General features: G+C 62.8%; 2 protein-coding genes across 5 annotated transcripts in view; both read right to left on the bottom strand.

Annotated features, from left to right (window-relative positions):
* Nucleotides 1–862: 862 nt before the first annotated feature.
* DHX58 (DExH-box helicase 58) lies at nt 863–14,256 on the bottom strand. Its single transcript, XM_075911682.1, has 13 exons — nt 14,099–14,256; nt 13,148–13,326; nt 11,986–12,187; nt 11,447–11,637; nt 10,844–10,960; nt 10,527–10,653; nt 8,722–8,913; nt 7,788–8,044; nt 6,830–6,979; nt 6,182–6,343; nt 5,741–5,931; nt 4,958–5,054; nt 863–3,540 (listed from the first exon to the last, which is right to left on the bottom strand). Exons 2-13 carry the CDS (start codon nt 13,313–13,315, stop codon nt 3,361–3,363), a joined length of 2,034 nt encoding a protein of 677 aa, XP_075767797.1. The 5' UTR covers nt 13,316–13,326; nt 14,099–14,256; the 3' UTR covers nt 863–3,360.
* A 2,960-nt stretch (nt 14,257–17,216) lies between these two features.
* The window catches only part of KAT2A (lysine acetyltransferase 2A), a 30,779-nt gene continuing 23,412 nt past the window's right edge, over nt 17,217–24,583 (bottom strand). For 2 of the 4 annotated variants that reach the window (XM_075911677.1, XM_075911678.1), the window contains exons 9-18: nt 24,357–24,496; nt 23,915–24,123; nt 23,513–23,639; nt 21,536–21,646; nt 21,273–21,416; nt 20,883–20,997; nt 20,272–20,308; nt 19,788–19,851; nt 19,311–19,395; nt 17,217–18,881 (exon numbers count right to left, since the gene is read on the bottom strand). In XM_075911677.1, the coding sequence (XP_075767792.1) occupies nt 18,688–18,881; nt 19,311–19,395; nt 19,788–19,851; nt 20,272–20,308; nt 20,883–20,997; nt 21,273–21,416; nt 21,536–21,646; nt 23,513–23,639; nt 23,915–24,123; nt 24,357–24,496 (1,226 nt within the window). In that variant the 3' untranslated portion in view covers nt 17,217–18,687. The remainder of the gene's footprint in view (nt 18,882–19,310; nt 19,396–19,787; nt 19,852–20,271; nt 20,309–20,882; nt 20,998–21,272; nt 21,417–21,535; nt 21,647–23,512; nt 23,640–23,914; nt 24,124–24,356; nt 24,497–24,583) is intronic. The other 2 variants (XM_075911680.1, XM_075911681.1) reach the window with 1 other exon arrangement.

Below are 24,583 nucleotides of genomic sequence, written 5' to 3'. Positions count from 1 at the left end.
CTTTTCTCAACCATTTCCAGACTTCTTTCTCAACATTTTTTATTTTTCCAGACTTTTTCCCTACTTTTTTCTCGACTTTTCCCAGACTTCTTTTTTTGTCTTTTTTTATTTGTTTTTGACGTATTTCTTGACTTTTTCAAAACTTAACAGACCTTTCTGTGATCTGCAAGGCCTTCTGAGCTAAGCCAGGCCAAACAGCTGTGGATCTTTTGCTTTTCCCTAGCAATTCTTGCCCCATGCAAAGAAGCATAAAAACCCAGTAACGTAGCAGCTTTATTCCCTTCCCGTCTTTTGCTTGGGAGTTGAAACTCAGCTGACGGGAAGAATTCTTGAGCCAGACTCCTTTTCATAGGCAGGGGAAGGCTTTTGCTCACTTCAGTGCTCTCATACGGATGTGGGTACCCGCGGCTCATTTTTGCAGCTGCGGAAACCAACTTTGTATCAGCGGAGGGCTCTATGGGTGAGGCCAGGCTTTCCTTGTTGGCTGGAGGTAACAGTTAGGGACCAGCATTCCCCACTAATCTCTCTCGGGTCTGGTGTTATACAGGGCAGAGGCGGACAAAGTCAGTGCTCCCTTTACAGCGGGGGAATACAAAGCTGGCGCTAAACATGCACGGCAACTCACCGCAGTTCAGTACAGAGTCAACACCTGCTGATCATTCCACGCTGCGGGATAATAGCCCCGCTGGTGCTGTCGTAGGGTTCAGCAGAGGGCTGGGGACCATGGTGTTACCCGCACTAATTTCTCTATCCCTTCCACACTTCAGGGACACCCACCCTTACCCACTTCCTAGGGCTCAGGGTGGAACTTCCCGCAGATTTGCAGGATCTTTTGCCACTGAAAGAGCCACACTCAGTAATATTCCTGTTCTCTATTTATTGACAATTCCCAAGCAAGCAGAATATACATGCTAAGCTCACAGTCATGTTCACCCATCCTGATAAAGGCAGGCCAATGACTCCTGTTGGCCAGGAGTCCTGCAGAGAAAAATCCTGGCAGCTCTGCTCTTAGGCCGAGCTCTTTTTCCAGGTCTTCCCCCTCCTTCTTGGTGTTCCTTTCCTTCTTTCCCTTTTTCTGCTTCTTCTGTCTCACTTTCCTTCTTTCCAGACCCCAGTTTATATAGTGAAACTGGAGTCCTGCTCTAGACCTTAACCAATTTATTTTAGTATAATTTTACTAACCAATCATAACATACTGTAACGGAATTACCAAACCAATCGTACCCCACCACCTTAGTTAATTCACATCTAGGAAAATTAAATTATTCAGCAGACAGAAACTGTTACAAACCAGACCGAGATTTCACCGACAAACAATAGGAAAGTGAAGACAATCACAGAATGCTGATTCCACAACCTCAGCTACTGATAAGCTGTTTCTTGCTAGACGAAACGTTGTTAACTAAGTTTACTCTACCCATCTAGAGATCGGTTTCTGTATCCGGTGACAGTGGAGGCCATTAGGACAGGATCCTTCTCGCAGCCTGGTGTGATCCTATGTTAATGCAATGTCCACGGAATGGGAGGATGTGACTGTTCCATGTCACACTGGCATGAGCTGGCCCCTGGTCTCTCAGCGTCACCGCCTCAAGGCTCCACATGGCAGCAAGGTGCTTGAAGATCAACATGCAAAGCAAGTCGCCTGCCGATCCCGACCGCTTTGGAGGGTGTCCATGGACGCTGGGGGGCTAACCCAAGCAGAGCCGGTGAAGCAACGGCAGTGCAAGGGGGCCCCTTATGAGCTTTATAAATAGGTATTGTATTAGCACTAGCCCACTTTACCTAGCTGCTGGTTCCGAGAGTGGCGGGGCCGGTGGGAACTCTGCACCCTGCTCGCTGGCTGTTGCAATCAACACACGCTCAGTTGAGTACAGCTGATGGGCCCAATCACTGCCATTGTGGCCAAAGGTGGGGGGTGGGCTCCCGGGCAGGGGGAGAGAGTTATACTGCCCTTCATGGGACCACAAGGAAATTTACCTGCAGACTTCCCCCCCCCCCTTGACAGGGCATCACATTGGCCCTGTCTGCAGGTAGGGAAACTGAGGCACCAAGCAATGCGTGAGATCAGGCAGTGAATCAGTGGCAGAGCTGGGAACAGGACCCACGGCTGGGCCTAGTCACAATGCACCGCTCCTTAGGGGTGCGTGTTTGGGGGTGGACAGCAGGAAGGGGAGGGTGGACAAGGGAGTGTTAGAACCCGGGGGGGTGGAAGTTATGACCAATCCTGGGCTGAAGAGTACAGATCTTGCCAGGAGGTTAGACTAGACGATCCTGACATTCCCTCCTAACCCAGTGGATAGAAGATCCCTTGCCTGTTTGGCCGGGACACCTCAGTCTGATCACTAGGAGACTTCTCCCAGCTCAGATTCTGATCTCTGGGCACCTGATCCTCTGCAGGCCCAAACAGAGTCACTGACAGGACTGGGGCGGGAGAGAGGGGCAGGGGCACCGTGGGGCCCATCTGCAGAAGGCCCGTACCGCTCCCTTGTTCTCAGTGTCTCTCCAGTGCCCAGGGGAGTCTATAGAACCCTAAACCTGGAAAGGATCTCAAGAGGGATCAAGCCCTGGCCCCTGCCATCCCAGCAGGCCCAAGACCAGGGGTGAGCAATATTTTTTGATGGGGGAACCACTCCAAGAATTTGGAACGTGGTCGAGGGCCGCACTCTTCCACGATACTATCGGAGGAGGTGTAGAGTCTGGGGTGGAGGGTGGGTGCAGAAGGAAGCTGGGGTAAGGGAGGGAGTTTGGGTGGAGAAGGCAGTTGTGACCTGGGGCACTGGAGTGGGGGGCAGGGGGTTGGATTGTGACCTCGGGCAGGGAATTGGGCTGGGCTGATTAATCACCGGTGAAGCAGGGCTGCCAGCCCAGCTTAGAGGGAACCCTGCTGCCTGCCCCGCCCCTGCACAGGCTGCAGCCATGTGCTCTGGAACGCCTTGTGCTTCCTGGCTGCATCAGGCAGCTCCCATTGGCCAGTTTCTGGCCAGACACCGACCAATGGGATCATGCTGGGAGTGGGAGCAATTCCTCCCTTCCCCTCCCCCCTCCAGACTCAGAGTTTTTAAAGAAAAAACGCCCCGCAGCCGCGTTTTTGACCGGCGTGCGGATGGGACGAAGCAAGCGGGGAGCTGACCTGAGGTTCCCCACAGAATCCACAGGCTGGGTCCGTGGGCCGTATGTTGCCCAGGCCTGTTCTAGACCACGGAGGAAAGGCAGAGCTGCCCCTGAACAAAGCAGGGTTACGTGTCCCTTGTGCTCTCTGGCAAGGGGGCTCCTGCCCCCCACGCCAGGGACTGGGCGAAGGCGCCGCCTCGCCACGGGAGGCCGGCTGGGGCTCGGGCAGCCTCCTGCGTGGGCCGGCTGCTAGATGTCCAAGTCGAACGTGCTGCTGCAGTACTCCTCGTAGTCAAACTCCTCGATGGCGAAAGTCACCCCGCTCCATTTCTTGTGCTCTTTGTTCCCGTCCGGCGTGGCCACCACGAAGTTTTTGATGGAGAGCATGGGCAGCGTCACGCTGCGGTAGATCATCTCCATACCCCAGGCCTGCGGGGACAGACCAGGCACACGTCACCTGTCCGGACCCCCCGCCGATCGCTGGGGCCAGAGAGTCGCACGACAGGGCCAGGGGGGCTTAGAACTTGGCCACGGAGCTGAATTATACACAACAGCTCCAGGTGATACACCCAGGAGCATAGACACATTAAACTGCCCTGCCCAGTCACACATGGCCACACGTGCACACACAGACACAGGCTTGCGTGCGTTATACCCACCCTGGGCGGCCGGTAACGCGGGCAAGGGAAGGCACAGATTTCCCAAAATTGCCGACATGCCCTGGCTGCCCGGGAAGGCTGGGGCCACGCACAACCTGGCTCCCTGGCCACTGCGGAGAGCTGGGGCCTGTAGCATGGCAGCCCTCCAGGTGGCCAGGAAGAATCAGTCCCTCCCGGGAGTGGGCGGGGCTTATATCCAGGGGAGGGGCCTCAGGCAAAAGGGGCGGGGCTGCGGCTTGCCTGCCCAAGCTGGGCCTTCACCTGCTGCCCATGGCGCCCACGTACACCCCAGATCCAATGGCTGTACGTTTAATGCAGAAACACTCGCACAGAATCTGGTGAGGATGTGAAGAAGTGGGTAACTGACTCATCCTGTAGTCGATACAATTGCATCGAGTACACGATCGGTCGGTCGATAAAGGGGAGGCGGGAGCTGGCGCTACCCCCACTGCAGCTCTGCAGGCAGCCCAGCTCCTACTATATTTAAGCTGCAGCGGGGGTAGATCCCAGACCCAGTGCAAGCTGAGACTGTGTGGTTCCAGCTCGCACTGGGTCCTGGACCATTGTGGCTTTGCGTCCCCTGCTGCCCCCGCCCTCCATCCCCTGCATCGCAGAGACAGTGCTGGGGTGAACCGGCTTTTAAGCCAGCTCCCCCCCGCACCGGCTCCTGCCTCCCCTGCTTGCTGCCTCTGACACAGAGGCAGCAAGGGAGTGGGGGAAATGAGTAGTTGCGTATTGACTCAACTAGTCGCTTCCTTCCCGGGAACGTGGTGCCCATTCCGAAAGAGGATAATTAACCAGGATTTAAGATTGGCTGCTTGGCGGACAGCCCCAGACCCTGGAGTCACGTGGCTGGGGGCGATCTCAGCTTTCCCTTAACATAACAAGGACGTTTCTAGCCCTCATGGCTGTGCAGAAAACCCGGGGGGAGGGGGAGCTGTGACCCCTAAACGCCCAGAAACCCCCCTTTGCAAAACCTCACGGGCTGTGAATGTTTGGGGATGTCAGCCAGGGATTCTCAAGGGGCAGGTGGATTCTCTGTCCCTTGGGCCCTGTACCGTGCAGACCGGGTGTCTTTCCAATTCCCCCCAGTGCCCGTTTACCCTGCCGGGGAGAGGAACCGGCGACTCACTGCGTTGCCTGGCCCCCGGGGATGGGGGGGGAGTGTGTCTCTGTAGCCTACCCACCTGCCCACAGTTTGCACAACTGATGCTGCCCCCTGGCTTCCAGTCCTTGAAGTTGCGGGGGATCTCCACCTGGCCGGACGTGGCTCTGTAGTAAAACCTGCAGGACACGCACCAAGAGCCGCGGCCATAAGGAGCTGGCCCGGGGGCGACTGAGTCAAGGCTGCAGGGCTCCCAAGCGGAGCCAGCAGGCAGCCGCCGGGCGAGGAGCGCCCCCCCGCACCGCCCCCCTCGGGGAGGGACAAGGCCGGCCCCAAGGGCGTCCCGGCCGCTCCCCAGAGCCGTGCCTGGAGCGCAGAGGAATGACGGGGCTGGCAGAGGCTGCCAACTGGCCCCGCAGGGAGTCCTAGCACAGAGGAGCCAGCGGGGGGCCTCGGGGCAGAATGAGAGAGGGGGCTGAGGGCAGGGGGTCGGGGACATTAACCCCCCTGCGCTAGCAACTGTCCCCACCCGGCTCCCTCGCTCGGCCCCGCCGGCGGCTGCTGCCCACCTCCCCTCCCAGCTCTGGTCGCCTGCGAGCCGGGCGCCCCCTTCCCCCCAGCTTGTCTGCAGATCTCACAGCACCCCAGGAGGCCACTGAGCCCGGCCCCCTGCCCAAAGCAGGACCCACCCCAACTCAATCCGCCCAGCCAGGGCTCGGTCAGGCCGGGACTTAAAAACCTCCAGGGATGGAGATTCCACCCCCTCCCCAGGGAACCCAGCCCCGTGCTTCCCCCTCCCCCCCCAGGCCAGGACACCGCTTGCTCAGGCCCCCTCCCCGGTGCCCCTCCGCCGGGCCGCCCTCACTTGAAGTTGGGGTTGATGTTGACGTGATGCATCTTCTCCACGGTGCGCAGGTCGTTGCCGTGGCACACGGCCACGTGGCAGGACCCGCAGTGCAGCCGGACGGCGTCCGGGTCGTGCAGCCGCCGTTTCTGGTGGGATTCGGCCTTCTTCACCTTCCGGCTAATGATGGCGCTTCGCTGCAGGTCTGTGATCTGGGGGGAGGGGAGGCAGGGCGGCTTAATGGGGGTGCCACAGGGGGCCGCCCTCAGACACGGAGCAAGAGGCACCACCGGCCCCCTCAGCTCCTCTCTGTCCCCTCCCCAGAAGGAGCTCCTGCCACCTAGGAATTGCTGCCCCTCACCAGCCTGTGGGCTGGGCCCGGAGGTGTCGGCACAAGACAGGGCAGAGCGTGGGGGCTGGGGCAGGAGGCGCCTGGCTCCCACCCAGCACCGGCCCCCTCACCGTGTCCCGGTACTCCTCCTCCGGCATGGCCTGCACCGCTTCGATGGCTCTTTGCATGAGCTCCTCCAGGGTCTCATTCCGCCGCTCCCGGGACACCTCCTTGCTGTTGGCTTGGGCGAGGACGGAGTACAGGCTGTCCTCAGCCCGGGCGCGGCCCCTGGCCTGCACAAACAGGGAGGCACCGGCGGGTCAGCTCGGGGAGGAGGCCCAGGGAAGTGCTGGCAGGCCCCCCCGCAGGAGTTGGGGCAGGGGAGGTCTCCAGCGCCCCAGTGCAAGGGGGTTGGAGGGAAGGCTGAGCCCCCTAGGCCTGGGCGGCTTGTCCTGCTTCACCCCCCCCCGGTGCTGGCAGATGGCACTGGGGTCAGAAGGCCTGTGGGGAGGTCTCCATGCCCCATAGGTCCTGGCCCCTCGGCACAGCTCCTGCTGCTGAGCCAGCTCCAGCGAGAAGGACCCAGCTGCAGGCAGCACCCAGCAGGACCCCAGGGAGGCTGGAGGGGCGCAGGCAGGGACTTGGGCCAGCTGTCTTGGATGCCCAGGTCGGTCAAAGAGACCCAGCCGGGCGGGCCGGGGACAGATGGGAGCTGAGCCTAGCGAGGGCGCCGAGGAACAAGGGACGAGCCGGGCCAGGCCTGGGAAGGGGCCAGCTACCTGCACCATGGCGATCTCGTTGGTCATCAGCCCGTAGCGAACCACGATGTTGCATTCGGGGATGTCCAGGCCCTCCTCGGCCACGCTGGTGGAGACCAGCAGGTTGAAGGCTCCCTTGCGGAACTGATTGATCACGTCCTGCTGCTCGTTCTGGGAAGGGAAGGGACAGAGTCTTCATTGTGGTGGGCCCGGCCCCAGGGATACCCAGCCCGGAGCAGGGGGCTCCAGGGCTAAAGGACGACAGGGAGCCCGGGCAAGACGGGACCTGGGACACGGAGGCCAAAGCTGCAGCTGAACATGGGACACCCTCGGACACAGCCGGGCTACGAGAAGGTGAGAATCACATGGACGGAAGCTAGTGGCTGGTCCCTTCCCAGGTGGAGCAGGGTGGGAGAGGCTGCCGGGGAGGGTCTAGTGCAGGGGTGGCCAACCCAGCAAACGAAGAGAGCCAAAGAGCCACACCAGAACTGTTGGGGGGGGGGGGGGGGGGAGAAGGACGCTACCACTTTAAAAACCCCAGGTTAGGCTTTTTGGCCACATCGGGCTCCCATCGGCCGCTGCCGTCTTACCGCTGCCATTTGGCTGCACCGGATGGCTCCCCTGCACCCGGCAAGCACAGGGAGTTGGGGGCCGTTTGTAGGGGCACATGGGGCAGCTTCGTGAACCCCGGGGAGGAGGGGGTTTCACGAGCCGCACTTTCAGGGGTGAAGAGCCGCATGCGGCTCACAAGCCGCGGGTTGGCCACTCCTGGCCTAGTGGTTAGAGCAGGGGAAGGGGTGGGAATCAGGACTCTTGGGTTCTCCTCCCAGCTCTGACTCCAGCCTGGGAAACGCGGCACTTCCTTTTTTGTGCCTCAGTTTCTCTCTCTGTCCCATGGCCCCTCTCCAGGGGGCATGTGGGCAGAGAACACCGTGAGCTCCTTGGGCACTGCCAGCCCCTTCCCCCCACGCACACCCACCTGGGTCATGTGCTTGGTCTGGTTGCTGTAGCCGGCTCCAGTCAGCACAGCGGCTTGGATGCCCAGGTCGGTCAGCGTCGTGTTCTCCCGGATCCACAAGTACAGGGCATGGGCGCTCTGGCGCGTCTTGGTGAAGATGATGCCGCGGGCGCTGCCCGGGGTGTGGAACCGCTCCAGGAGGATTTTCTCCAGCTTGCTCAGTTTGGGGTTCTCGTAGCGCGCGTCGTCGGCCAGCGCCCGCAGGGTGCCCCTGTTCTCTGCAACGAAGCGCGCCGCCAGCGAGCGGCGGTCCCTGTGAGCCGAGCGCGTGGGCGGCCACCCCAGAGGGACTGGAAAGGCGCCCGGCTGATTGGCAGAGCACCCACGGCTGGCGGCGCACGTGTCTACGAGTGGTGCCCCCCCGCACATGCCTCAGTGCACGTAACAAAATGTATTCCGCACACGGATGGGAAAAAATACAGGGCGCACGGTGAGAGCTGCAGCACCGAGCCAGCAAGCCCCATTTACAGCACACACGGCCCGGTCCACAATTCGAACCCAGGGCCTGCTGCTCTAGGCACAAGACTTCTACTGCTGAGTTTGTTAGCTAGCAGCAGTAGTAGGCACTTATCCATTCCTGAGGACCATCTACCCACCTCCGCAGGTTACATTAATCTTAGCGTTTCTCAATGTGCTTTTCCCCCTGGGGCTTGACGTACCGTCTATTTGTGGTCTCTGGCAGCAAGTGCTGCGGAAAAGACAGGTCCCAGCACCACAAGGGGCAGCACTGCCTAGTGGTTAGGACACTGGTCTGGGCATCAGGACACACGGGTTCTAGTAACGGTTCTGCCACTACCCTGCTCAAGCAGAACCCGGGGAGGATTCTCTGGTCTGTCCCCTTGCTTTGGGCTCTCCAGGTCTGACCCCCACCCTGTATCCTGCCGCCAGCTCTTACCATCAAAGGTATCGATGAGGAAGCCCTCAGTGGCGTTCTGCAGGGTCTTGGTGGCCTTTTCCTGCAGGTAGAACTCGTCCAGGGTGTGGAAGGCGTCAATCATGCGCACGGTGTCGTTGATCAGCAGAGCGTCGTTGTACTTCCGCAGGTGCACGGCATACGTGCGCGTCTTCCGGCACAACGACGCGGCTCCTGGAGAGGCAGGGACAGAGCCATCCTAGCGACCAACTCCCCTGCAGGGCGGCTCTAGTGTGGGGACCGGGCTTGGGACTCCTGGGTTCTCTTCCTGGCTCTGGGCAGAAAGCCTGTTTCCAAGACCCCTTACGCAGCGAAGAGAAAAAGGTAACAGCTTCCCTCCCCCCCTGCAGCAGGGAGTCCCACCAGTAAAGGACATGCTGCAGGCAGCATTCTGCCCTCCTACCAGCACCATCACTGGGGTGGGTGCCCGGTCTGGAGCCCAGGTGGTTTTATCTAGGACATTTGTGTGCAGAAACAGGAACGCCTAGAGCAGGGGTGGGCAAACTTTGTGGCCAGGGGACCAAAATCAGGGTAGGGAAATTGTATGGAAGGCCATGAATGCTCACGAACGGAGCCGTCCCACCCATAGGATGAATTGGGCCTGGCGCTTTGTGGGGGCCCCGCAGCCGCAGCCCCAACTGTCCGATGAACGGGAGAGACCTGGGAGATGATGGGGGCCCGGCGCAGCAGCCGCAGGGGCCACCCCCTTCACTGCACAGGCGGCAGGAGCCAGGCTGCTCCACACTGCCCCTTCCTGGCCCACCACGCTCGGCGCCTGGGCGCTCTGCTTCCTGCTGCCGCAAGAGGCAGGGTGCAGCGAGCCGGGAGTGGAGCCGCCCACGTGGTGAGTGAGGGGGTAACCCCCGCTGTCGCCCTGCACCAGGCCCCCAGAATCCTCTGGACTGCGTTGCTCTGGGAAAGGGGGCGGAGCAAGGGCAGAGCAGAGGCGGGGCCTGTGGAAGGGGCGGAGCCTGTGGAAGGGGGTTCCCCAGGCCCGGTGCCCCCCCTCAGGACGGCCCTGCTCACAAACCTGGGGTTAGGGTGCAGGAGGGGGTCAGGGCTCCGGCTGGGGGTGCAGGCTCTGGGGATGAGGTGTTTGGAATGCAGGAGAGGCTGGGATCAAAGGGTGAGGAGGGGAGACGAGGGATGGGGCAGGGGGTTGGGATGGGGGCAGGGGACTGAGGGGCAGCGTTTACCTCCTCAAGCAGCTCCTGGAAGCAGTAGCACATCCCCCTTCCGGCTGGCTCCTACGCAGGCAGTTCGGTGCTCTGCCCCTGCAGCTCCCATTGGCCGTGGCTGCCAGTCAATGGGAGCAGTGCTGGGGGAGGGGCCAGCGCAAGGAGCCCTCCAGCTGCCCCAATGCAGAGGAGCTGGAGGGAGGAGATGTTGCTGCTTCCAGGGGCCACGCGGAGCAGGGCCAGCCTCAGATCCTGCTCCCCGGCGGGAGCTCGAGTGTCGGATCAAAATGGCCAACGGGCCGTCGTCTGCCCACCCTGGCCTAGAGGGACCCATTGCACTGGGCCCCACATGGAGATATGAGAAGAGACCAAGCCCTCCCCCAAAGGGAGGCTCATTATCCCCATTTCACAGGTGGGGAAACAGAGGCACGGAGCAACCGACTCGCCCACGGCCAGGTGGGGCTACGAATTGAATCCAGAGCTCCCAAGTCCCCACCCAATGCCTGAGCCACAAGCCAACCTTCCTCCTGCCCCAGATGTCCATAGATCCTTCCACCCCTCACAGCCCCCCACCCTCTCCCCCACCGGTGCTGGCACACAGCCCCTCACCAGCCTTCCGCAGCTCCACGATGCGCTGCTCGTAGACCTGCGTGCCGAAGTCCTGCGGCACCTCGGGAACGTCCAGGCGCTGGTGGATCTGGGCCATGATCTCTTTGAGCTTCCTGCCAAAGGGGTCCTGGGGCACAGAGCAGGGGGCTGAGCTGTCCCCCTGACAGTGTGAAGGCCCCTGCCTCGGTCCACCCCCCTCCCGGCCCTTCCCCGAGGGAGTGTGTTAAGCCCCCCAGAGCAGTCTCCGGCCTCCCCCCGGCAGCGGCTGTGCTGAGGCGGGGTCTCTCTGCCCCCTCGTGGCTCGGCGCGCCCTGTACCTGCGGCCTCTCCTGGGACACGTCGTACTGCTTCTTGGGCTGCGGGATCTGAGCCTCCAGGTGCCGGCGGTGCTTCTGGGACGACATGATTTTGGCCGTGTCCAGGTTGGCGCAGATCTGAAAGGGTTTGATCCCCCACACACACACGCCCGATGAGCCACGAGTGAAGCCAGCCCCTTCGCGCCCTGCTCTGAGCCGCGGGCACCAGGCCGGGGCCGAAGGGCACGTGCTAGGGAGGCCAGATGTGCCCCTATAGGGGAACCCTCAGCATCTCTGTGTGGGCACAGCTGGCACCACCAGCCACTCACCTGCCCCCACCCCTTGGGACGTCCCCTGGTGGATGCCCGAGTGAACAGCACTGCAGCTCCGGGACCCACGTGGCTGCCATGGCCAGAACCTCAGGTGTGTCAGGAGGCCAGAAGCCGAGGAGACGGGCACCCTGGCGGACGGCTCCCCAAATCCTGCCCCAACGGCCTTTTCCAGCCACCAAAAGACAAGCCTGGTGCAATCGCAGAGAGGGGCTGCAGGCACCTGGGACAGTGGGGGCAGCCGGGCACGTCACCCGCTCAGCTGGGACGGGCGGGTGGGGCGCGCTCCCCTCACCTGCAGGATGTGCTGCCGGGCCCCCTGGAAGGTGCTGGCCCCCCCAGTGCCGGGTGAGGCAGTGAGGCCCAGAATCTGCGGCAGCTTCTTCTGGCCCTTCAGCTTGCGCTCCAGGTAATCCTCCATGATCCGGTTGTAGACGGCGTCCTTGTGGGTGTGGTGGCATTCGTCAATCACCAGCAGGGAGAAATCTGCCCAGGGAGACGGGGCTGAGCCACGCTGAGGGGTCCAGCGTGTGACTGACAGCGGGAAGGGGGTCTGGGGGGGAGGGAGCGTGATTAGCGTGCTAGCGAGGGGGTCAGTTCCCAGCTCTGCCACTGACTCCCTGGGGCATCTCTGGTAAAGTCACTTAGCCTATCGGCCAACAGGCCCGGGTGGATTTTGAGGTTCAGATACTGTGGCAAGGGGGCCGTGCGAGAAGGGGGACAGGGCGAGGGCCTGCTCTGCGAGGTGACCAAAGGCCAGCTTCTCAGCCAGCGTCAGTCGGCCGGGACACAAGCTGGGAATCCAGGCCACACCCGGCCCCACCCAGCTCCTACCCGTCAGCTCCACGTGCATGTCCGGGTCCTCGCTGGTCAGGGCATTCTGCAAGATCTGTGCCGTGCAGAGCACCACCTGGTTCAGCAGCACCTCCTGGGAGAAGAAGAACTTCTGGTCGCTGTCGCTGCTGATGGCCGTGACCTGGAAGCGATCCTGCAGCGCCCGGAATTCCTGTTGGTAGTGCTGATCCACCAGGTGCACCTGGCCACCCGACGTGGGAGAAAGGCCCAGTCAGGCTCCTGGGCCGAACCCACCTGCCCCGAAAATTCCCTGAACTAGGGGAGGGAGCTGGGGAGAGCCCCATGGACAACAGAGGGCAGGACAGTAGGGCCCCACTGCCCAACCCAAACCGGCCACACCCTGCCTGTCCAGGGGGCCCCGACACAAGGGCAGGAATAGGGTTGCCAGGTGTCCTGTTTTGAACCAGACAGTCCAGTATTTGAGCTTTCAGTTTGGGAAACACATTGAGAAAATAGGAACGTCCAGTATTTTCTAAGATGGAATGTCAATTGGGAGGTCATGTCAAGTGTGTCCGGTATTTTTGTTGAAACCATCTGGCAACCCTAGGTAGGAGTTTGGGGTCTCTCCCTCCTTAGCATGGGTTTTAAACACAGGACTTCAGCACAGCCCTCGCTACCACCGGAGCGAATGGAGTAGCGCAGCGAGCTGGCAGCAGTAGTAGGCTGTTACCCTCTCACACAGACCATTCATGCAGAGAACACAGACAGTGCCAGGTGCCATGCTGGGCAGTGGGGGATGAACCTGGCAAGGCCTGGCAGCTGTGCATGTAGAAAGGCTGCAGCCTCCAGAAATGTTTGGCCCAAGGGACTGAGCTAGATCTCGGCTATCCAGGCAGAGGGGGAATCAGGCATGTCCTGCCTCCAGTGCTTTTCCACTGCCCTGCCTAGTGTGATGCCAGCCAGAGTGTGGGTAACTAGCTGGTTCGCCCTCTGTCCCCACTGCCATGCCTGGCACACGGCAACCACCCAGCAACCACGGGGACTTGGACCCACGCGGTTCCTCTCCAGCACGTCGATTGAGCCAAGAGCTGAAAGTCTGGGACCAGTCCCCTCTCCAGCTGCAGCCCCAGACAGCCCCAGCGCAGCCCCACCACACCCTGGCCACGCTGGGAGAATCAGCCCCCTGCAGCTCCAGCCTCACCCTGTTCACCAGCACGGCCACCTTGGCCCGCTCCCGGGTCTCCAGATGCCTCTTGCACACGTAGGCGGCCGCCCGGGTCTTCCCGGCGCCCGTGGGCAGCCAGATGATGATGTTCTGGCCCTCCAGGGCGGGCAGGATCACTTCCCACTGGTAGTCACGCAGCTCCATGGGGGCGGGCACTGGGCATGGCCAGGAAGCCCAGGGCACAGCAGGAAGGGGGCAAAGCCGGGGTCAGCATGGACACAGCAAGACGGGGTCAGGCCCCCAGCCCTGCCTTCCAACCCCTCCTCTCTCGCCCCCTGCCTAGCTTCCAATCCATCATCCCCCCCAATATTCCCCTTCCCCTCCCCTCTCCTGGCTTGCAGTCAACCTTCCCCCACGCCGCACGCTCCCGGCAGGCAGAGCACAGATCAGACCCAGCGCAGCCCCCAGCCCTGCACCCTAGAATACAGACCCACAGGGTGAGATGGGACCGTGGGTAGCTCATCTGCCCCCTCCCCCCCGGGTCTGTGAGCCTGGGCAGGATGCCCCTGCCAGCCGGCGGCTGCTGGCAACACCCCCAGCCCTGCAGCGCCCCTCTCCACCCGGCATCACCCCGCTTTGCAAAGCCCTGGACTGGCTGCAGACCAGGGCGAGTGTCTGGCTGGCCTGGCAGCTGCTGACTCTGCAGGGGGCAGCGCCCACCAGCCCCCGGGGCTTTTAACCTCTCCCTTCAGACCTGAGAGCCACGCCTGCCTCTGCCCGGCTCTTCCGGGAACCCCAGCCAGAGGGGTGTCCGGTGGGTCAGCTCCGTGGCCATACGCTGGAACTAGGGGGTCTGCCCCCCCCACTGGAAGTGGCTTCCAGCCCACGCAGGGTCCCAGTTGGGTTCAGTGGCTCTCAGCTCCCCCCCCCCCGCACCCATGGGTCCCACGCCCCCTCTCCGGGCTCCAGCTCCCAGGTTAGACTGACCTGAGTCCACCAACCAGCCACAAGCTCTGCTCCCTGCCACTGAAGCCACAGGCGCTTGCAGGGCCCTGGAGCACCCCCCCCCCCCCCGAATTCTCCAGCCCAGTGTCACAGACAGAAATCGAAACTGAATCCTCTGCTAGACACACAAGGAGGCTCCGCCCCTAGGCAGGGTCGGCCCCGCCCCCCCTTCCCATGAGGTCCAGTGATTTCTTGGGGGCTGGCCTGGCTGTCAACAAAGCCACCCACATGTTGGGAACTTAGGGGGAGAAACTAAGGCAGAAAACGCCTGGTGGCCTCTATAAACCCAGGGCACACCCATCTCTTGAATACCTGCCTGCAGCTGCGCTCACCCCACAGGGAAGCTATACGGGAACTGGAAAAGGTTCAGAAAAGAGCAACCAAAAGGGGAGCGGAAGGAGAGAGTAATAAGACTGGGACTTCACAGTGGAAAATAGATGACGAAGGGGGGAATACCAGCCTATACAATGATGACAGGCACAGAGAAAACCAATGAGGAAGTGTTATTTAACGCCTCACAACACAAGAACTAAGTGGTCAGCTGATGAAGCAGGTCTTAGCCACGGAAGTTCATGAGCCTTTTCTATCTTTGTTGGGCTCTAAGATGCCACAGGACCACTCGTTTGAAATGTTACAGACGAGCACGGCTCCCCGCTCTGAGACTTTTTGGCACAAGAACTAGGGGTCACCCAATGAAACTACTAGGCAACTGGGTTCAAACACACAGGAGGAAGTATGTCTTCACACGACACAACCTGTGGAACTCCTTGCCAGAGGACGTTGTGAAGGCCACACCAACAAGATTTAAAAAAACAACCAACCAACCACCCACCCTAGATTCATTCCTGGAGACGAGGTTCCATCGATGGCTATTAGCCACGTTGGGCAGGGAGGGTGTCCCTAGCTTGTTTGCCAGAAGCTGACAATGGGCAACAGGGAACGGATCACTTTATGCACTGACTGATTATCCGTTCTGCTCATCCCCTCTGGGACACCTGGCATTGGCCACCGGCTGAAGACAAGATACCGGGCTAGATGGCCCATTGATCTGACCCAGTCGGGCTGTTCTGAGGTTCTAGTTACATTTATGAGGCTCACAGAATCCCTGAACCGTAAGACGACACATAGCAGCAGTTTGGCTCCTCCCCCACCCTTTCCCAGCCAATCCTGTGCCTCGAGCAGCTGTCATGGTCCCCAACCTCTCCCCTGCTTCTCCGGCCATTCTGGTCTCTCATACAGCTGCAAGCAACCCCCTGCATCTGCAGTCAGCTCCAGGGAAAATCTCAGGCTCCGCCACTTAGCTCCCGCCAGTAGCCCAATGCCATGGGCGGTGGCCTATTTGTTTCCAGCTATCACAACACAAAGGGATGTTTAACTGCTCCTCTCAGCCGGCCTGAACGACGGATGCGTCAGCACGGCCATAGTGATCCAGCTGCCGCTTAGAGATACCCCCCAGAGATCGCTAGGCACAGCCACCCCCATCCTTGCGTGGCTTCACTTGGCCTCCCCCGACTGGGAGAGGCAGCAGGGAGCAATGGGCAGAGGTTGTGAAGGCCGGGACTATAACAGGGTTTACAAAAGAACTAAATATTCATGGAGATTAGTCCATTCATGGCTATTAGCCAGGCTCAACAAATCCGTGTATCTACTCGCCCGTGGCGAGCAGATTTCAGCCAGTCGCCCCGTTTGCCGGCGGTGCGCGCATGCGCAGTGTGGGGCTGGCAAGTGGATTTCACCATGGTTTGTCGAGCCCTGGCTATTAGCCAGGATGGGTAAGGAATGGTGTCCCCAGCCTCTGTTTGTCAGAGGGTGGAGATGGATGGCAGGAGAGCGATCGCTTGATCATTACCTGTTCGGTTCCCTCCCTCTGGGACACCTGGTATAGGCCACCGTCAGCAGACAGGACACGGGGCTGAATGGACCTTTGGTCTGACCCAATGTGGCCGTTCTTATGTTTCTTAGGGGCACTGCGGTCAGACGAAGGGACGAGTCTGCATCACAGGTGCCCCATACCCATCTCAGTAGGGACGAGCGGGGGCTACCCCCCCACGACTGCCTTGCTGCAGGGTGTCACGTTACTGGAATTTGAGGGACGCAGCCAGATTATGGCTGCACCCATAGGTGGGGGTGCTGGCCCCAACAATGGTATAAAAGGGGGCCATGTGGGGTATTGAATGGGAGCTTATTGTTTGCTGATCCTGTGTACGCTATTTATGTGAGTATATAGTGTCTGTGTGTGTAGGTAGGAATCTGTAATCTGTGTGGAAGCTGAATATTTCTCTGAATGTGGTTGAGCATTGCTATGGACAGGCTGATTAGCGAGGCCCTGTGGGACAATGGCACTGAATGGGCCAAGGACACACCTAAAGCATGAGGGCGGAGACCTAAGAGCGGCCAGCAGAGAGAGGCTGAGGGCCAGGTGACCTGCTACATACCAGAAGAGGCCAGGAAGGGGGTATAAAGAGGCCATGTGGTCGATGCCATTTTGTTCTCAGCTCAGCACTTCATCCCAGAGGCAGCACTGCAGGGATTGAAGAGCCCGGAAGACCTGTGAACCCATCCTGATTCTAGGATGCTCAACAAGAACTTTTAAACCAGAAGCTGTAACATCTCTGCTAGAGCCTGCATCGAGGACTGGACGTTTCGATGCATGTAATGTATGATTATTTAGCAACCTTACTCTCATGCTTTTCTTTCTTGTGATAATAAACCTTTAGATGTTAGATGCTAAAGGATTGGCCCAGCGTGATTTGTGGGTAGGGTCCAAAGGGTAAATTGACCAGGGATCTGTGGCTGGTTTCTTGGAACCGGACAGGACTTGTTGGGGGTAGGTGGGATTGGGTGCTAGGACCCCCCACCTGTGTATGAGGCCCGGGGCCATCTGGGGCACGGATATTGCTGGGGTGTTGGAGGGGTTTTGCTCGGGAGGCTTCAGGCAGGCTGCTGGAGCGCTCTGTGGGACTGGTTTGTGGCCTGTTTGGAGAGGTCACCAGTCTGGGGACTGTAAGGAGCTCCGGATTTGAGCAATTCGCCCTGAGCTGTGCCCAGACGTGGCCCGGTCCGTCACACAGGGGTCCCCGCAACACCAGGAGACAAAGACTTTGCTACGGCCACGAACATTTATTTAAAAAAAGGGGAAAATAAAAATGAGGGGAAGGGCCCACGGCAGGGGGACCAGTCACCCCACGGCACCGCGAGAGGGACAGACCAGGGTGTGGAGGGAATAAGGCAACAGGGCCCCGTCTGGGACGTGCCGGCAAAACACTGGCCCGGTCTCTGGCTGCCTCTACTGCGCTGAGCCAGGAGGGGAGAGGAGCCTCGGGGCAGGGGCTCTGTGCTTCCCTGCGGCCCAGCCCGGGCTCCGGCTGGGCCCTGGGCACCATGGGGGAGGCAGAAGGGGCAGTAACGCAGCTCAGCAGGGGGGGCAGCCCCCGGCCCAGACGAGGGTTCAGCCCCTAGAGGACGGGGCAGGGAGGGGGCCCGGCCCAGCCATGTGCGGCGCTCACCACTTGGACCCAAGGCCCCAGCTCCCGCCTGGGACCCGTTTCTCCCATGAGCGCCGACATCCCCCCTGCAACGTCCCACGCAGGAAAACGAGCCTGGGCTGTCCAGGGCCCTGCAGGCTGAGCCCTGCTGGGGTGGAGAGGCCTCGCCCCCAGTGGGTGGCTCAGGACAGCAGTGCCCACTGAGGGGGGAGCAGAGAGGATGGATCTGACCCCGGTGCAGCTCTGGGGCTAAAGCACCCCCCAAAGAGCCCCCCGCCCGGAGGCGGCAGTGGGGACTGTGCTGCGCTGGGGGCAGGGCCGGGCGAGAGAGGCCAGAGCATCGGCCCCACACGCTGCAGGGGGAGGAACGGCCGACACAGACGCTCTGATCCAGGCCCCCTGGGACCACCTGCACCGAGCCAGGTGAGGGCAGAGGGGGGCAGCTCCCGGCCCGGGGAGCCCGTTCCACATTCACGCACAAAGCGGCTGGGTGGGGCCTGGGGCAGGCGGGAGGGAACAGGAGCCGCAGGGAACACACCGGGCTGTGGCAGGAGCAGCGCCGGCCTGGGGCCAGGCAGAGGGGCTGCAGCAGGCAGCTGGGCCCCCACCCCAGAAAGCCCAGGTACCTGCCGTTCCCCCGCCCGCCAGCTAGACACGGGGCAGCTCAGACTGGAGCCAGCGCTGCCCCGCTGGACTCTGAAGCAGGCTGACTCCACAGCAGAGCCCAGAGCGCCCGACGGTCCCTGGTGCAAGCCTGCCCGGGCTCTTGCCCCCAGGGCCAGACTCCGAGTCAGCGAGGAGAGCCGCCTGGGCCGCCCCGGGGAAGGGCAGCTCCTGGCCTGGCTGCCCCGCTGGCTAACACAGCCCGGGGGCCCAGGGGAGAGGCCAGCAGCCACCGGGGAGCCAGCGAGTGCCCCCGGAGAAGCCCTCCAGCAGCAGGAGGGAAGCCGGCTCTTCAGCAGCCACACGCTCCCTGGCCCGTCCCGACCGGCCAGCAGCTGAGCGGGGCCCCTCCTGGGAGAGTCACGCAGGAACGGAGGCCTTGGGCACGAGGGGGGCGCGAGGCCAGGCCCCCCACCGGGGCCCCTACTTGTCTATGAGCCCGGCCTCCTTGAGCTTGAAGTAGAAGAACTTCTCGAGGGTGTTGGCGCACTTGCAGTAGTCGCTGTCGGGCGGGTTGTACTCCCGGCAGTTGGTGACGATGCGCTGCAGGTCGGCGATGAAGAGCTTCTTGGTGACGTAGTAGCGATTCTTCAGGCGCTCGGTCATCGTCTTCAGGTCTGCGGGGGCAGCGAGGGGCCGGCTGGGTTACTCCCCCCCCCCATACGTCACCCCTTCTGTGCCCCATGACCCCAGCGCCAGGCCTCGCGGAAAGGAAATGGGGGCAGCGAGGGGCTGGCTGGGTTACTCCCCCCCCCATACGTCACCCCCTCTGTGCCCCATGACCCCAGCGCCCCGAGCCAGCGCCAGGCCTCCCAGAGGGGCAAGGGGGGGGCCGCGAGTCAAAGACAGAGCTAGGAACAGAACCCGGGAGCCCAGGCCCCTCCCCACCCACCGCTCCCCACAGGAGGGCAGAACCCAGCCCCCTCCCAGGAGTCCAACAGGACCCGGTCATGCTCCCCAGTGCCAGCGAATCCCGCAGGCAGCCCATGCTCACCCCCCCCCTCAGCCCCAGCGCCGCGGTGGCCTCAGGCGGACCCGCCACCTACCGATGGGGAAGCGGATGATCTCGTAGTAATCGGGGGCTTCGGATTTCTTCACGGGCTCCATGAAGGGCCAGGCACTGGGGTGGGTCTGTGGGGGGCGAGGGGCGGTCAGAGGCTCGCGCGCGGGATGCAGACGCAACTCCCCCCGGCCGGTTGGCTGACCTGCCCTTCCCGAACCAGGCTGGGAGGCACCCGGCTCCTGGCCCCTTCCCTGAGCACAGGGAGCGGAGGCAGCCAAAGCGCCTGCAGCAGAACCGTCTGACCAGCCCCGGCGCCTCTCCCGGGCCGCTGGCCCCAGCTGTGGCTCTGGGAGGCACCAGACACTCCGTGGTGCCGGGAAAACCTGCCCTGAGCCCTCACTCGGCAGCGGGCAGGGAGGCTCCCATGGGAGCTCTCGATACCCAGCGAGGTCTCTGCCTCCAGCGTCTCTGGGGGCCCAGAGCAAGACCCCGGGGGAGCCACCCCCCACAGCCCCGTCACCTTGATTTGGGCCAGGAGGTTTTTCAGGGTGTTGTACAGCTGGTCGGGGTCCTTGAGCTCCTTCCTGCAGAAGGGACACAGCTGAGGTCTCATGCGTCCCCTCCCAGCACCCGTAGGCGACTGAGCCCCAAGCCCCCACGGCTAGGTGAGCCCCGCCCTTCCGACACGGGGCAGCCTTGTGCTCTCCCTCCTGGGCCGAGGGCAGCAGCCTGCCAGTGGCCGAGCCCCAAGGCAGCGCGACAGCCTCAGACCTCGTGTGTCACAGCCGCTCCCACCGCCACGGTGCAGCCACCCCACGGCCCAACAGCCTGTGGCCGGGCCACTGGGAACGGATGGCAGCCCAGTGTCAGCCCTGCATGGTCTGCCAGGCTGGGCAGCCAGCGCCCTCCGGCAGAAATCACCTGGCGGCTCCCAGGGCTGGGGTATCACGCCCGCCCCGCTCAGAGGCAGCGGGGACGGACGCAGAGCTGCGAATGGCGCTTACCCTTTCTCCTTCCCCAGCGGCCGCCATCCCGCGTCTCCTGGAAGGTGGAAGGAACCTGTTCACACGCCATCGCTCGCGTCGCAATCCCCTCCCCCGGCACAGCCCCCGAGCTGCGCTCTCCGGCCTCTCTGAACCAGCCTGAGAGCCACGGCCGCCCCCCCGCTGTCCCCGGAACACACGCTCCATGGAGACGCGCCGGGAGCTGAGACAGCTCAAGGGCTCCTGAAGGCCTGGAGCAGAGGACGGAGCAGAGCCGTGCAACCCCCCGTCTCTTCCCTGAGGTTCCTGGCTTAGTTCCGATAGGAAGGACGGGCCCGGCCACTGCCTGGGCTCACTCCCCAGCACCCAACTCTCAGCATCCGAGCCCGGACGCAGCCCGGATGGAGCAGCAGCACAGCCTGGCCACAAGGCGGCAGCAGCACGGAGCCTTTTGCACAGACACCCCGGCTGTACCTACAGGCGCGGCGGCGGTGTGAGCACCCCCAGCGCTCCGGGGGTTGCTACAGCAGCAGAGAAAGGCTCCAGCGGTCGGGAGCTGTCAGAGCCCTTCCCGGCGGCTGGAACCCTTTGGGGCACGGGGAAAGCCCGGGCAGCAGGAGGCCCACACGTACGGATCCCGGGGATGCTCTCGACGGGGATTTGCCGCACGCCCTCCTTGAAGCACGTCAGGCCCGGGTAGACCTTGCGGATCTGTGCCTGCTTCCTCTCGATCAGCTTCTTGATGATCTGCAGGGGGGCGGGCAGGGCGTCAGCTGGGGAGGCCTGGCAAGGACAGAGCCCCGCTGGGCCAGGCTGCTCCCCAGAGGCTGTCTCGGGCCAGGGGCACAGTCCAGCGGGGCTGGAAGCAGCGTTTGCCCAGGGCCAGGCGGCTGGGTCAGGCATGAGGCCGTGAGCTGTCCAGGAGGAACCGGTGCCCATGTTTTTTTAAGGCTACGGGGGCCTGGCTGGTGTGAGGGTCGGGGGGAGCCAGGCAGCCCCCCCCCCCCCGCCCAGTCGGATACCTCCTTCTGCTTCTTGATGATGTGTGAGAGCTCGGTGTAGGGGATGCGGGGGTTGAGCTCACACTCCATCAGGGTGGCCCCCTCGTAATCCTTGATGTAGCCCAGGTAGCGGCCCTTGGGCACTTTGATGTCCTTGGAGAAGCCCTGGAAAGGAAGGGGGGGCTGTGAGAGCGAGCTTCGCCCCCGTGTGGGAGAAGGCGTGCTGGTGTAGGGACCCTCCCTGCGGGAGAGAGGGCAGGCGGCGCAGCGCCAGGGGGCCAGACCTGCTTCTTGAAGTAGCCAATGGCGTACTCGTCGGCGTACGTCAGGAAGTAGAGGATGTTGTGCTTGATGTGGTACTCCTTCAGGTGGTTCATCAGGTGCGTCCCGTACCCCTGGGGGAGACACCCGTCAGGCAGATGCGAGGGTGGGGAGATGCTCCAGGCTAGTCCTGCCCTGGGACGGGTTTGCGCGACAGACTCCGGCAGAGCAAACGCTCAGCCGCAGCGACAGCCACTGTTAACCATGGGCCGTGTTCCCGCTACGGATTTCCATGTGTGTGCAGAATAAATTTTGTTCTGCGCACTGAGGCATGAGTGGATGTGCACCACGAGTAGAAACACGCTGGCAGCTGTGGGCGCCCGGCTAATCAGCTGGGCGGCATTTGACTCTCCCAAGCGCCCAGCTTACAGGGGACGCTGAACGTAGGCCTGGCCTGGCTTCGGGGCAAGCTCCACTGCTGGGCTACGGTCACCTGAGCCAGGGCAAAGCACCAGCTCCTGTCTCCCTCACTGCTAACCCGGCATCAGAGCCACAGCCTGTGGCCACCTGCTATCTAGGCCTGGGCCATACTTGAAAATCTCCCCCCACATTCCCCACAATCCCAACCCGCAGCCCCTGGTAACCCAGCCCTGGGCTCCCCCAGCTCTGCCAAGCTCCCCATTCCCAACCCACAGCCCCCGGTAACCCACGGCTCCCCAATCCCAACCCGCAGCCCCCGGAAACCCACGGCTCCCCAATCCCAACCCACAGCCCCCGGAAACCCACGGCTCCCCAATCCCAACCCACAGCCCCCGGTAACCCACGGCTCCCCAATCCCAACCCGCAGCCCCCGGTAACCCACGGCTCCCCAATCCCAACCCGCAGCCCCCGGAAACCCACGGCTCCCCAATCCCAACCCGCAGCCCCCGGAAACCCACGGCTCCCCAATCCCAACCCGCAGCCCCCGGTAACCCACGGCTCCCCACTCCCAACCCGCAGCCCCCGGTAACCCACGGCTCCCCAATCCCAACCCTCAGCCCCCCCGGTAACCCACGGCTCCCCAATCCCAACCCTCAGCCCCCCCGGTAACCCACGGCTCCCCAATCCCAACCCTCAGCCCCCCCGGTAACCCACGGCTCCCCAATCCCAACCCTCAGCCCCCCCGGTAACCCACGGCTCCCCAATCCCAACCCACAGCCCCCCCGGTAACCCACGGCTCCCCAATCCCAACCCACAGCCCCCCCGGTAACCCACGGCTCCCCAATCCCAACCCACAGCCCCCCCGGTAACCCACGGCTCCCCAATCCCAACCCACAGCCCCCCCGGTAACCCACGGCTCCCCAATCCCAACCCGCAGCCCCCCCGGTAACCCACGGCTCCCCAATCCCAACCCGCAGCCCCCCCGGTAACCCACGGCTCCCCAATCCCAACCCGCAGCCCCCGGAAACCCACGGCTCCCCAATCCCAACCCGCAGCCCCCGGAAACCCACGGCTCCCCAATCCCAACCCGCAGCCCCCGGAAACCCACGGCTCCCCAATCCCAACCCGCAGCCCCCGGTAACCCACGGCTCCCCAATCCCAACCCACGGCCCCCGGTAACCCACGGCTCCCCAATCCCAACCCGCAGCCCCCGGAAACCCACGGCTCCCCATTCCCAACCCACAGCCCCCGGTAACCCACGGCTCCCCAATCCCAACCCGCGGCCCCCGGTAACCCACGGCTCCCCAATCCCAACCCGCGGCCCCCGGTAACCCACGGCTCCCCAATCCCAACCCTCGGCCCCCGGAAACCCACGGCTCCCCAATCCCAACCCGCAGCCCCCGGAAACCCACGGCTCCCCAATCCCAACCCGCGGCCCCCGGAAACCCACGGCTCCCCAATCCCAACCCACGGCCCCCGGTAACCCACGGCTCCCCAATCCCAACCCGCAGCCCCTCACTGTGGCCTCTCCTGCCCCGTTGCCCCCTATCTCCGCAGGCGAGCTGCCGTTTGGCCTTCACCTTCACTTGCTCGTTGGAGGTGACGGCGCAGAAGACAATCTCCGTGAAGCCCTGGGTGGGGAACATCCGGAAGCAGATTCCTCCGATCACCCGCCCGTCCTTGATCAAAGCCAGGGTCTTGTGTTTGCTGGGGGGGGAAGCCACAGCCGGTCAGCGGAGGGGGGAAAGGGGGGCAGCCTTAACGCCTTATCCTGGCGCTCCCCTGCCCTGCAAGCCACTGCCGCGTCCGAGTGAATATTAGGGGACTCGGGCGGGTCTGGAGCCCAGTGTCAGCCTGGCTCGAGAGTCTGGATCCTTCCCCCCAAAACCCTCCCAGCTGCTGGGGTCACGCTGGCGCCGGAGCAGCCGCTTCCCACGAGCCGGGACGGTGACAGAGCCCCCCCCTCTCCCGGCACCACCTACGGGTCGAAGACGAGGCGGGTGATGTACTCCTTGGGCATGCGGGGCAGCTGGTGGGAGAAGACGTTCTGCAGCCCCACCAGCCACATCAGGATGCGCTTGTTGGATTTCTGCGAGAGCGCGTTGCCGATGACGTGGAACTCGATGATGCCGCGCCGCTCCTCCAGCCGCGCCGTCTCGTCCCGCGCCGCGTTGGCCGACAGCAGGCTGGTCTGGGGGGAGGGCGAAGCACACAGCCCTGACCACGTAGTCTCCCCCGGCCGGGGCCCAGCGCACTGCCACCCAGCCGGGGGGGGTACATAGAGACCGAGGTGACATCTCGTCCTCAGAGCCAGCCCTACACACCTCCCTCCCCTGCGGCTGCCAGCTCCGATTATTCCTGGGCCTGTCGCTGTCCCCAGAGGGCAGCCAGCGGGTACTGACGGGAGCCCTCCCCGCCACGTACCTCTGGGCCCAGCATGGCGGCCGGGTCCGTGATGGTCAGCATCACCTCATTGACCAGCTCCATGGGGATGTCGCCCATGACCCGGATCCGCTTGGCATCCTCCAGCGTCAGGCTCTCCGGCAGCTTCCGCTTCTCGCCTGCTTGGGGGGCAGAGGACGGTGACAGCGAGGCTTACGGCAGGGCCACGGGCCCCTCGCTTCCCAGCACCCCCCCCCCCCCCCCAGCAA

The sequence above is a fragment of the Pelodiscus sinensis genome, chromosome 29 (assembly GCF_049634645.1).
Source record: "Pelodiscus sinensis isolate JC-2024 chromosome 29, ASM4963464v1, whole genome shotgun sequence".
Taxonomy (NCBI): domain Eukaryota; kingdom Metazoa; phylum Chordata; order Testudines; family Trionychidae; genus Pelodiscus; species Pelodiscus sinensis.
The sequence above is the reverse complement of the archived record's forward strand: the minus strand, read 5'-3'. Positions and strand labels throughout refer to the sequence as shown.

What these genes read in the sequence shown, in the direction of transcription:
- DHX58 (XM_075911682.1), bottom strand. Translation starts at nt 13,315, where the DNA reads ATGGAGCTGCGTGACTACCAGTGGGAAGTGATCCTGCCCGCCCTGGAG. An exon ending in TGTCCCAGGAGAGGCCGCAG is followed by an intron (nt 10,654 to 10,843) that starts GTACAGGGCGCG and finishes TCTGTGCCCCAG; the next exon opens with GACCCCTTTGGCAGGAAGCT. An exon ending in ACGAGATCGCCATGGTGCAG is followed by an intron (nt 6,344 to 6,829) that starts GTAGCTGGCCCC and finishes CTGTTTGTGCAG; the next exon opens with GCCAGGGGCCGCGCCCGGGC.